At 43.2% G+C, this 13,126-nt stretch overlaps 1 protein-coding gene across 1 annotated transcript; it reads left to right on the top strand.

Annotated features, from left to right (window-relative positions):
* The first annotated feature begins 10,663 nt into the window (after window positions 1-10,663).
* On the top strand, window positions 10,664-12,921 carry LOC123182532 (uncharacterized). The gene is made up of 2 exons (XM_044595142.1): window positions 10,664-10,946; window positions 12,539-12,921. Exons 1-2 carry the CDS (start codon window positions 10,725-10,727, stop codon window positions 12,653-12,655), a joined length of 339 nt encoding a protein of 112 aa, XP_044451077.1. The 5' UTR covers window positions 10,664-10,724; the 3' UTR covers window positions 12,656-12,921.
* Window positions 12,922-13,126: the final 205 nt, after the last annotated feature.

Below are 13,126 nucleotides of genomic sequence, written 5' to 3'. Positions count from 1 at the left end.
GGGACTAAAGGCCCTTATGAACCGGGGTAAAAGCCCCTTTTCCTACTAGTGTAGTGATGAACCCTAGCGATGTAAATAAAAAAAAGTGGAGGGGATGAACTCACCGAGGGGACGAAGATGGAGGCGAGGAACCCTAGCAAGCCGTCGTTGCCGCCGCTGCCATCGACGAAACCCTAGCTCAAAACGAAATGTACTCCAATCAAATTGGATGGCAATGAGCGGCGACAGAGGGAGAGAGGGGGGGGGGGGATAGAGGGGGAGATTACCAAACCATCGGAGCCGGTCGGAATCGAAGCGGCGACGACGAGCAGCGAGAGAGGGAGAGACGAAAGGGGAACGAGAAACAGAGCGGGGCAGAGAGAGAGAGAGAGAGATAGAGAGAGGGAGGGAGGGAGTGGGGTGGGGGGGCGTTGCCCCTTGTTTGACCCCCACAGCCTTCTAGTAATATTTGGGCTTGTCCCAATACAAAATTTAAAATAATATAAATTTAAAATCATCAGTATTTCCATTTGAAATAATATAAAATGAAAATCATCAGTATTTCCATCTTTCCCTAATAATAAAGAGAGAATACCTTATTTGGCCCTTTTTAAAAGTTTGGTTCCTTATCTTCTCTATTTGACACGTAAAGTAATTTTTGTTCCTTATATGACACTTCCGTCCATTTTAGACACTAACGGTGTTAAGTGTGAGGCGAAAAGACCGTTTTGCCTCTAGTGTATTGTGTAACCATTCTGGATGTAGTAAAAAGGCAATCAGTTCATCCATGCATGTTTTAGGGATGCTCAACGAATACTGCGCATGTACATGTATGCTTCAATATTTTGGTTAGTTCATCGCGTGCGAGTGCGGCTGCATAGTGGATGGCCCACGGCGCTGAGGCGGGCTCTGTTAGGAATATAGGCTGCTCTGAGCCAATCGTTGCATGCGCACAGTAACTACCCGGCGTCTCTTCCGTAGCAATCCAGCGGCAAAACAGTCCGATTTTTGGTGCTCTCCCCTTCCCTTTCTGGAGAGGGAGTATGTGATCGAACTAACCAAAATATGGTATTGTACTGATCATAGATATGCTATAAATACAAGTTCTACGGATGTTTTGCATGACTTTTACACGCACATAACAAAATACCTTCCATGCAAAAAATAAAATAAAAAACATAATAGATACCTAAGGAACAAAATATTGGACCATACATGGACATGCACAACATCCGTTGAACATCCATAAAACATGAGTGAATTGTTTGCTTTTTTATAACATCCAGGATAGTTACACAATGCACTAGGGGCAACATGGTCTTTTCACCTCACACTTAACACTGTTAGTGTCTAAAATGGATGGAAGTGTCATATAAGGAACAAAAATTACTTTAGGTGTCAAATAGGATAGAAAATTTTATTTTGGGCCAAATAGGGAACCAAACTTTAAGAAAGGGCCAAATAAGAAATTCTCTCAATAATAAAGCACGGATTGACTCCATCGGTCTCACCGTCGCGACGTTTTTCCAAAGAAGTCCCTGTCATTTTTGATAATTAAACCCATGATCCTTTTTTAAGTGGATCTGAAACGTTCTGTTTTTGCAAAAAAAAACTGCACCTATCTTATCCAGAGGCGAGAGGCTGGGCTCGTCAGCGACCGTCACCCTTCCCTCCGGCCGGCTCTCTTGGCCTCTCCCACCCATGCCCTCAGCCTCTCCTCTGCCTCCGGCCTCCTCACCCCCCTGTACCGCTCGGCCTCTCCTTTCCTCCGCCTCCGGCCTCCTCGGCCCCCGTGTACCTCTTGGCCTCTCCTCCGCCTCCGGCCTCCTCGGCCCCCTATACCTCTCGGCCTCTCCTCCGCCTCCAATCTCCTTGGCCCCCCTATTGGCGCCCAACGCCCTCCACGTCTCCTGCCAGCGCCTCCACTCTCCGTTCCTCTTCGTTGCGCACGGCAGCGGCGGACGTCTAGAGCCAATCGGCGCTGCTGGACGAGGCGGCGCACGGAGGTGAAGGAGCAGAGGTGGGTCCCCGTTCTGCTGGGCCACCTCAAGTTCCCGCTCTTCGGGGCGCTGCTCGAGCAGAGCAGCAGCACGCGCCTCGGATGGCAGGGGCGGCCGCCGTGGGGGCAGGACGTGCTGCGGGCGCCGACATAAAAAAAGACTAATGACTTACATTTCAATTTGGGACATGCATGGATACATGTGCGTATCTACATCTACTCATCAGTTCACTTTGGTGTTTGCAACATTACTCAACTTCTGGCCATACAATTCCAGAAAAGAAAGAGTTTTGGCTATATGTGCTCGCATTAGCATCAAATAGCTAACATGGAGTTAAATGCTCAGATGTCTACTTCATAATAGCTTAAAAATAAAATCTTTAATGGCTTATTTTAATCGTATGTTTCAGTAGCCGTCTAAAGAATCATGCCATGCTGCCTTCTGACTTTTACTTTGCTGGAGGCATTAAACCAACTAATTTCTCTGTTTTTTTTATGTATTTTGAATTATGTTTCAGCTAACCAGCGATACAAGCCCCCGTTTCAGTTTATATTTTCTGAAAAATTGGTGCTACTAACCAAGGATTGAACCAAGAAATTACATGTTGCTGACTACATATACCTGAACATGGTGGCTTGAACTTGGTTACAGTAATTCTTGGACATGATGCTAGAGTGATACCTTGCATCTTTCTCAAAATAATGGTGCACTTGGCATACGTGTCAGGAGGCTTGGCATGTGGTAGAATAAAACAGAGAATTCCTGCTAGCATCCATTCGCTAGCCTCGACAGCGAAACTCGTACTCCTAAAAAAATTCCATTGTGTCAAGATGGTGGTGATCTGTTGTAGTATTCTAAATATGTCGTGTTATGGCATTAACATGTCAAGAGTTTCTTTCCCCTCTATGGCTTGCAAAACTGAAACTACATATATTCACTTCGGCTTGATATTGTAACAAATGCCCGTGCATTAATCTTTGCAAATATTGCCACTTCAGACTAAACCGTGTGTTGCAGGTTAGTCTGCAGAATACTGTTTTTCTTTAGGGGTTATTAAGAGTACTGTGCAGACTAAACTTGGAATTATCTTATAATGTCTATGTTAGAGTGCTATGTGGGGGTTCTATCAATGAAATGATACGCACCTCCTATTTAGTCATACTACTGCAACAACATGTATTTGATGTCCGATTGCTAATAGAAGGTCCTCAGCCTGGTAGAATTAGGTCGGTGTAAGCTTGGTTTGATTTGGCCAGGTTTCATGTCTCTGCCGTGTGTGTGTGTGTGTGTGTGTGTGCAGGTGCCAGAGGCGTCCGATTGAACTTAGGTGGAGTCCAAGGAGGTTCGGCTCGCTCTCAGACATGCCAGCAATCACTCTCGATGGCACTGACGTGCAGATTGTAAGTTTCCTCTCTCAGTCCTGATATATTGATGCAAGACACGCTGCATTTACATGATATTGCTAGGAACGCATGCAAATTGCATAATTTGTTATACATGCTGCTTATTGGACCTCAAGAATAGAGTTGACACCTTATACACGCTGTTAGTTTGGTCCTTTTTCTATTGTCCTGGTTATATTCCATCACAGATTGAGAAACCAAAAGTGGTCAAGGATTCCAGTTCCAAGGACTAATTAATTTGTGCAGAATATACTTGATATGTTCCGGTCCATAACAAAAATAGGATTATTCATATTTGATAGTCTGTTAGCTGTTACGTGATAGTTTGTAAGTTGTTCCTTTGATGTATCGGAACTGTGATGTGGTTTACAGGGTTAGACCGAGTATGTCTTCTTTTGGTTCTGCATCCAAAATAGCCATATGGATGCAAGTACTTTAGACACGTATCTATAATGAAACTGGTGTAGGTGGTGCTCTGTTACTTGGAAACCAAAAAGGATAGAAACAAAGGGTGCACATATAAGAAAAGAATGTCTTCCCGTAAACTAAAACATCAAGGTTATACAAATAGAGAAAATGAACCAGTGGCCATCAAGGTGAAAGTAAAAAAAACTTAGGATTTGGTTGTCTATCCGATCCATCAGTAAGCAAGCAGGGGCCATGTTGTCAAGGAGGTTAGCCATCTCTGTTAAACCAGTACTCTAGAGATGCTGCTAGACTAGAGGTGGTGGTCACTGGTGAGGTGAAGTGGTAATTTATGCAGTAACATCCCAACTATAAACTGACTATGATGTACTACCTCTGTTTCAACTGATTCCAGTGATAGTGCTTCAAACGGTTGGAGGTTTACCTTTTATTTTAGTTGTGACTGTAGAAATAGATGACATCACTGAACTGAACATTGCAGTGGATTTTGATAACCGACCTTCCAAAAAAGAAAAAGAAAATTCCGAATCAGGTGTTCTGGAGCCATCACCTATGTCACCAACTATGTCAACATCTACTCCAGTTTCTGAGTGTTTTGAATTGATTTTGGGTACATTTTTATATTCATTATTTTTTTGTATATTCTAATTTTTAATCACCTTTCTAACCAATTATTTTATACACTAGATAACTACTGATTTGGACGTCACCCAGACATTCATAAAAAGTTAGATGTGGAACAACTAGCAAATTCTGTTTGTAGTTGGTCTGGTATCAAATATAATGTTTTAACATGCAAATCGGTAATAGCACTTCTACATATCTTAGACCACAATTTTTATTACATCTAATATGTAGCATGTTTCAAATCCATGTTGCAGTACAATCCAACGTTGATTTCATTCTATTCACATTGGAGTTTGGTTTGTACTTCAGATATCACTTAAGAAGTTCTTCACCACATGTAAATTCTTTTGGAGCTTACCAGGATATACATATTTTTGGGTTGCCAAATATAGGAGGTGATGGAGTACAATTTTGATGTGGGTTCTGACATGATAATATTGTGGAAATCACAAGTACTACCAAGTCGTGTACTGTGTTGATCAATAGATATTTTATAGTTGCTTGTCGCTGATTTTTTTATCAAAAGTTATTTTATAGTTGCTTGTCATTGATTTTTTTGGTTTTAAGTGTTGCATAATGGCACGTGAAGAACGGCGGGTACAAGGGAGGCGACGGCGGCACTATAGTAGAGAAGAAGAATGGGAACGGCCGGGAAGAAAGATCGAGTTCGTGTGTGTGCGCGTGTGTGTGCGCGTGCGCGCGCGCTCGTGTGTGTGTGTGTGTGTGTGTGACAAATCTTTCAATGGGCCAAGCCCAAAAAACAGTGCAAAATAAATTACAAATGAAATATAATATTCCAAAATAATGTTCATCACCATAAAAATGATACCATTTTTTTAAATATTCTCATTTAAAAAAAAACACCTTCTCAAAGTAAAAAAAATCATGTTTTACTGAAAAACAAAAAATAAAGTTGATTGATGGAGCATGTTATATTTAATTTTTCGCCCGGTGCAACGCACGGGCAGCTTTAGTCCTCACCCTTTAGTGCCGGTTGCAGAACCGGCAGTAAAAGTCCTTATGAACCGGGACCAAAGCCCGATTCTGCACTAGTGTTCGCGTGTCCAAAGTAGACCAAAGCCCGATTCTGCACTAGTGTTCGCGTGTCCAAAGTAGAACAACTCACTCTTATTAAAGTTGATCTTCAGTCCATACAGTTGTTCAAAGAGGCATAGAACTAGTTTCATGTTCCTTGCCTTTGCTAAGTCATGTTATTTGACCATGTCTATTGTCCTGTTAATTAACAACTACTCCCTCCGTCCCATAATATAAAAGTGTTTTGACAGCTTCAGGTTGGATCCTTTTAATCTACACTCTTCATCTGCGGCGGTTGCTGCTCTGGTGTGTTGGTTCTATGGGGCCTTAGCACGACGACTTCCTGACTGTCTACTACAACAAGGTTTGCTCGGCTCCGGTGAAGGAGGGGCGGTGGCAGCGGCGCGCCTTCGGCTCGCTTCAGTGCTTGTAGTCGTCGCTAGGTAGTCTACGGATCTGGATGTAATTTTATTATTTATAGTGTTCGTTATACTACCATGATTGAAGATGAATATTTTGGAAGTTTTTCCCGCAAAAAAAAATATTGTGAGACGGAGGGAGTAAATTACTACATGCACTTGTCTCGATCTTGCCCTCAACCATCTTTGTTTGTACGTAGTGCAATATTAATTACATTCAACTTGGATTGCAATGCTCCTTCCTTTTTCGGCCACATGAGATCCAAAAATATGCGTGGTCTTACCAATGCAAGTACGAGAAGATAATCAGTAACACAAGGACGGCATGCGCATCACGTGTGCGCATACGTCTCTCGGTTTGTCTCCAGGCTGCAGCACGAGTCTACATAAAGTGCCCCAACCAACAGCCTTGGGAGAAAGGAAAACACACAGGGAGGGCAACGGCAAGCTAACTGATAAACCCAAGCAGGAGCTCGCTGAATCACCATGGCTAGCACTACCAAGGCCGTGGTAATCCTTAGCATTGTTATTGTCCTGCAGGTGTCCCGCATCGCAGGGGTGGTTGGCGACATCCCGGCGGTGATGTCGGTGAACGGCTTTGAGAAAGGGGAGGAGGGCGGGCCTGCAAAGTGTGATGGCCAGTACCACAACGACTCCCTCTTCCTGGTGGCGCTAACCACGCAGTGGTACCAACAGGGCCTCCGGTGTGGCAGGATGATCAACATCAAGAGCTCGGATGGGGCAATCGGGCAGGCTATGGTCGTGGACGAGTGCGACACCGAAAACGGCTGCCGCACCGACGAGATCAGCACATCCGCCGCGGTGTGGCATGCTTTTGGACTCGATACCAGCCTTGGCGAGGTGTTCGTCACATGGTCGGATGTACTCTGAAATATGGTGCATGTTAGCTCCAGTAAGCTCTCGTTGGCTAGGATAGTAGTTTTCTGTTTTGAATAACGTATGCATGCGGGGTGATGTGACCCGGACATGCACGTAGCTCTGTGGATCAAGTGCCGTTGTGTGCACTGACCACTTATCCCTTTAATTCCTCCTGGTGGGTGCATGCGCTGTGGGACATGGCCGCCGTGGGATGGCGCGGCCGTCGCGGATCATAGCGCGCCCACCGGGAGGTAGTTAGCTCGCGTGATGTAACAGATAAAGTGATGCAATGAGAAAACAGAAAACGCTGCTGAGTTTCGGGCAGCACAAATCTATGGCTCGTTAATTGACACCCCAACTCTCTATCTCTCTCTCTCTCCCCCCCACACACACACACCTGGCTCCCTCTGTGATCTAGCTAGTTTGGCAACAACAGAGCCAGTTAATTGTTGAGATCGTATCTACATGTGTGGTTAATCATACTCGAGTTGGGAGTGGCTGTAGATTAAAAAATTGTGCAGGTTATACTTATGCCCAACACCCTTATTATATTGATGCACGCATGTATGTGCTTTCCAGGTGATGTGCCCAACATTTGATTTATGCTGGGTAATTTGAGGTGTGCCTGTTGGTTATGTCATTTATCTTTTTCCTGTCAAGCAATTGTTTTCTGTTGCTGTGATAGGCCTGAATCAGTATTTTTTTTTTGTATACACCGAGATAAAGCTGAAAGTTATGACGATCAAATCAAATACCAAAAGTTGTAACTCAGATATACCAAGATATTGAATGGTGTGATACCTTGATAGCTTTCAGTGGTATGTAGTCTGTTCAATTCCGGAAACAAGATTTGTGGTAGGTTGACCTGTTGATAGCTTTCAATGCTATGTTGTTTGTTCAATTCCGGTCACTGAAGTTGAATTTCCATACAAAACAAGATTTGTTCTAGGTAATTATTTAGTCATCAAGCAACAAGTGTATGGATTTAAAAGATGCACACAACGACAAACATTTGTGGAGATTTTTTGTAGGTGTCTCTGCTGACCTGCATGTTTGCCTGATGATTGAAACATAAGTGACTCAAGTTCTACATATATGTAACATATGTTATTTTTATTGGCTCTTATTAACATGGTGGGAACCGAGTAAGCTTCTGCAAATGTATTCTTTTGGTTGTTTTGTGCCATTTTTATCCCGGTGAACAATTTGAGAGATTTATTTCGAGTAAATTCATGGCCTGAACTGGTTGTAACATTCATTGATCAAATAATTGTTGTCTAACAAGTGTTATTGATAAAGCGGGAGGTTGAGAAAATGAAGGAAACTGTGAATCTGATGAAGCTTCCTCTATACATGATGAAGTGGGCGGATGCGAAAAATAAAAAGAGTTAGAGAAAGGCACACCTTGCATTTACCGTTTCCTGAGTGCCAAACAAAGGTTCACTAAAAGTATCAACTTTATTTAATGTGAGGTAGCTACAAGCTTTAGAGTTCAAGCTTTTCATCAAGTGCTTTTATGCATATAATATTAATATAATTCATAATTGCACTAGTGCAGAAAAGGCCAGTTATGCGCGTGCCAAAATTGCCCTTGCTGGCGTGGGTTCCAACGCCACTAATATGGCGCTGGTGAAATTTTTTAGTGGCGGCGTTGGAACATGCGTCAGCAGTATTCTGAGTACTGCTGGCGTGCCACGAGGCTAACAACAGCAATATATTCGTGTTAGCTATGGCGTTGAGTTTGTGCCAACGTCAGCAATTACATTTTGTCGCCAATAAAAAAATATACCCAGCAATTCAAACCTAGTATATATGCAGCCATTTAAACTTACTCACAAAAGGTTAGTACTTCTAGTGATAACTTCAAATCCACAAACATTAGTATACTAGCTAGCTAGAAGCAAAAGTGACCGCAACCTTTGATAATACGTCCAAACTACCTACACATGCGCATTACATCTCTCTGAAGAATGATCTTCATCTCTCGCAACTTGTTCTTGTTGCTCCCCCTCCTTCCTGTAATGGAATTTCAGCGTCTTGAGTTCCACCCTCTCGTCCTTCAGGAGCCGTATCTCCTTCTTAAGAGAATCTATCTCAACGACCAGTTTGTCCTTCTGCTCATTGAGCTTCAGTTTCCTATCGTAGTAATCCGAGTTGTCATTATGATCTGATCCCTCTCATTCCAAGGGAGTTATTCAACTCCCTGTGGGCCTTCACTATACTCTCCTTTGACGCGACAAGCTCATGGTTGAGCATGCCCACATCACATAGCTGCCGCTCGACAAGTGCTGGAGATGAGTTTCGTACATATGCCTAGCAAGTCAAATATTTGAAATCATCAATAATGAATGGTTAGATATATGCATGTGTTTGCAATGTTCATGGATGTTTTTGAAATCTTACCTTGTTGGTGCTCGCTTCGCCTTTGTTGACTTCTTCATACGCCGCGAAGTTGCACGAGGACTTGTAGTGGTTGTTCCAGCTACTCATGGCTGCAATTACAAAGTAATAATAAGTCAGGATAAGATTATCTACATATTGCCATTCTCTTTTGTCACACTTGCCTTACTTAAGGAATCTTGCCATACTTTTTGTATCTATAACATGTGGGCCTTAGTGCTAACAAAAAAATGCTTGCCTTAGTTGTGACAAGAACTAAACACACACCTAGCAGATTTTCCTAGAAACAAATTTAGAGGATTCTTGCCTTAGTTGTGACAAGAACCAAACACACACCACCGTACCAACTTGCCGAGCCAATATTGACATACCTCACAATCCTTTTTAACTAAAAGACCTAATGCTATATATTAAGCAACACAGGTCCTTACAAAAACTCATCCATACAGAAAAATACAATACATTCTAATCATTGAGAGAACTGAAGTCTTCTTCCTCCTCCATCAACATACCTCATAACCTTAAAAAGATCTAACACAAAGAATGCTTATATACTTTCTTAGAGAATCTCTAGCAGATTTTCCTAGCTAGAAAAAAATTCAGAGGATTCTTGCCTTAGTTGTGACAAGAACCAAACACACACCTAGCATATTTTCCTAGAAATAAATTTAGAGGTTTCTTGCCTTTGTAGTGACAAGAACCAAACATACTTGGAGCATTACTTTCGAGTGGAAATTTTCCTAGAAACAAATTCAGAGGATTCAAACATACTTGGAGCATTACTTTTTGTAGCTATAACATGCGCAATTTGATTCAAACATACTTGGAGCATTACTTTTTGTATATCTGCCACTACCTAGTGATGAACCCTAGCTATGTAAATAAAAAAAAGTGGAGGGGATGAACTCACCGAGGGGACGAAGATGGAGGCGAGGAACCCTAGCAAGCCGTCGTTGTCGCCGCTGCCATCGACGAAACCCTAGCTCAAAACGAAATGTACTACAATCAAATTGGATGGAAATGAGCGGCGACAGAGGGAGAGAGAGGGGGATAGAGGGGGAGATTACCAAACCATCGGAGCCGGCCGGAATCGGAGCGGCGACGACGAGCAGCGAGAGAGGGAGAGACGAAAGGTGAACGAGAAACAGAGCGGGGCAGAGAGAGAGAGGGGGAGTGGGGAGAGGGGGGCGTTGCCCCTTGTTTTGACCCCCCATGGCCTCCTAGTAATATTTGGGCTTGGCCCAATACAAAATTTAAAATAATATAAATTTAAAATCATCAGTATTTCCATTTGAAATAATATAAATTGAAAATCATCCGTATTTCCATCTTTACCTAGTAATAAAGCACGCATTGATTATGTCGGGTTCACCGACGCGGCATTTTTACGACAAGATCCCTGTGTTTTTTGGAATTCAATCCGCAGTTCCTCTTTAAGTGGATCTGAGAAAACATTTCGCTTTTTACATAAACAACCCTACATTTAGTTTTATTCAACCCGCAATCCTTTATTCAGAAAAAAGCGTCTTCCTCTTATCCATACCGCCCATTCTCTCATGCGCCGGCGGCCGCTGCACCTCGGGCGGGAGGATGAAGAGGAGATGGGGCGCGGTGCTCCCCTCCTGGTTCGGTGCACGAGGGAAGGAGGAGGGATCTACTCAAGACGGGAGCTGAGGCCGGCGGCGCCCTCTACGCAAGCCTCATCGGCGGTTCGGCGGGAGAGCTCCGACCCGTCCATAGGTGCGGGGACGCAGATCCACGTCGCCATCCTATATAAGGTAATGGTTGACGCGTCGGCCCAGGGGTCACCGTCCATCTTCGTCACGTAAGCGCGGTCGTTCTATTTTGCTTGACTGCAACCCCAAATCCCCTCCTACCCGAACTAGCGCCGCCACCCACCCCATCTTCGACCACCGGAGCCCATCCACTCCTCGGCTGGATGGCGTCGGTCGCAGAGGAATCCAAGGCCATCAGCCCATCGGCGCAACCCGGCCAGATGCAGCACGTGCACGAGCACCTAGCTGGTCTCCTCGAGCCGGGCAAGAAGTTGGGCACGACGAGTGGCTCATGGAGGCCTTCGTCGGGGACGGGGCAGAGCACACACGGAGGACGGGCTCGTGCCCCAGCACCTCCACAAGTGTGCGTCGTGGGTGATCTTCGGTGAGGCCGCGACAACGGGGATTACCTGGTGGGACTTAATACGACCACACCGCTAAGTAACTGTGTCCGCTGATGACCCTACAGTGAGTTTGCATTCCCTCCAATTTGCACCGCAATTCGACATTGCCATGAGCAGCCTTGGTTTTGTGCCTGTGCCATGCGACTGTAGGCCCTCTTTGGTCTAACCCTGAAATCCGTTAGTACCTCAGGTTAGCCAAGGATGGGGTTGAATTTTCGTTGGCTCTAGATTTGCTGTAGCGTGTTGGCATTGCTACCAAACCAATAAAACATGGTCAATCGAGTTTCATTGGTATTGTGAGTCTAGGAGCACACATGCACTCTGTTTACTGGCCCTTGAATAGGAGCTGCCTTTGCACGTCGTGGGGTTCAGATTGAAGGAAAATTGGGCTGGACTGTTCTGCTCATTTTAATTGATGGACCTAAATGTATCGCCTGACAAAAGATTAGCATAATAGACAAACGGGGTAGAGTTGCTCGCCCATTCTTTGTAGGTAAGGTTTGTAATTTGGAATGTCGTTTCATTCTAATTTCATCAGGTGGTTTGGTGCATGAGGAGATTTTTCGTAGTAATCATAACAATTCCTTTCCTATGAGAATAGCCACATCCTCACCAGGTAAATTGATTCATGTTCTTACTTCATGTCCAGACAGCAAGATGAAACTTAATATTTTGTAGTCCAGAGTTTTGCAGATACTTTTGCCAGCGTATTTGTTGGATCTTGATTTTCATATATGTTCAGATTTGTCTTACACATGTTGAAGAACCAGATTCAGAACATTGCCAAAGGAAAGCCCAAAGTCTTCTTGTGAAACTAGATTAATTGTACAAGATTGAATGGGACGAAACATTATACAGGATAATCGTTCCTTTGAAGGTTGAAGGTGGCACGTGACATCCATTCAATTATATATTCATTTAATTCAGTTAGAGAGGAATACATTCTGTTAAAAACTACCATGATATTTTAGTATGATTGGTCCTTTTGGAGTTCATTCATAACACAAAAGAATTATTTGGTGGCCTCATACATGTTGGTTGCGCCTACCCTTTGCAGCACAGCAGCGACAACATGCTTGGCCATGTCTAAATTTCGGTTTCTGAAAGCACAAGATTACATGACTTACAATCTTGTCTATACTGAAGTTATAATGAGTCAACCTAATATTTTGTTCTGTTTATTGCAAACAGAACCAGAAGCCGAGATGCAAATATGCAATTAAACACAGAACCTTTATGTGGTCTGAACAAGATGAACAACATGAGAGAATGGAGCGGGAATCGGAATCGAATGGAAAGCAGAGTTAGCGGCTCAGATCAACGACATGAACTGCTCAATTTTCCCTATTGTATTAGCCCAAGGATGGAGTATCTTTATCCTGCTCTCGCTAGTGGGATACGAAAGGCGCTCTTCCATCCAATTCCTCGACCCGGTCAACCCAAGTACATTGCAAATGGTGTTTGATTGTAGCGAAGCATCATTGAATTAAATGTATTCATGAGTTATAAATGTTATTACTAATCTTATAGAGTTGGAACTTGGAATGTCATTAAGAGAATTTCCATTTCTGGAAGATCTTGATTGGTGCTTTAAGATTTTGATAAGCAAGTACATCGATACTTTTTCCCCGTTACAACGCACGGCCCTTTTTTCTAGTTTAAAATAATATAAATTTAAAATCATCAATATTTAAATTTAAAATAATATAAATTTAAAATAAACATAAATTAAAATAAATATAAATTTAAAATCATCAGTATTTTAATTAAAATAATATA

Source organism: Triticum aestivum, chromosome 1D (genome assembly GCF_018294505.1).
Source record: "Triticum aestivum cultivar Chinese Spring chromosome 1D, IWGSC CS RefSeq v2.1, whole genome shotgun sequence".
NCBI lineage: Eukaryota > Viridiplantae > Streptophyta > Magnoliopsida > Poales > Poaceae > Triticum > Triticum aestivum.
The sequence above is the reverse complement of the archived record's forward strand: the minus strand, read 5'-3'. Positions and strand labels throughout refer to the sequence as shown.

Excerpts from the sequence above, each read along its gene's own strand:
- LOC123182532 (XM_044595142.1), top strand. The coding sequence starts at position 10,725 with ATGCGCCGGCGGCCGCTGCACCTCGGGCGGGAGGATGAAGAGGAGATG. Across the intron at positions 10,947-12,538 it reads ACGTCGCCATCCTATATAAG|AACCAGAAGCCGAGATGCAA; the intron begins GTAATGGTTGAC and ends TATTGCAAACAG.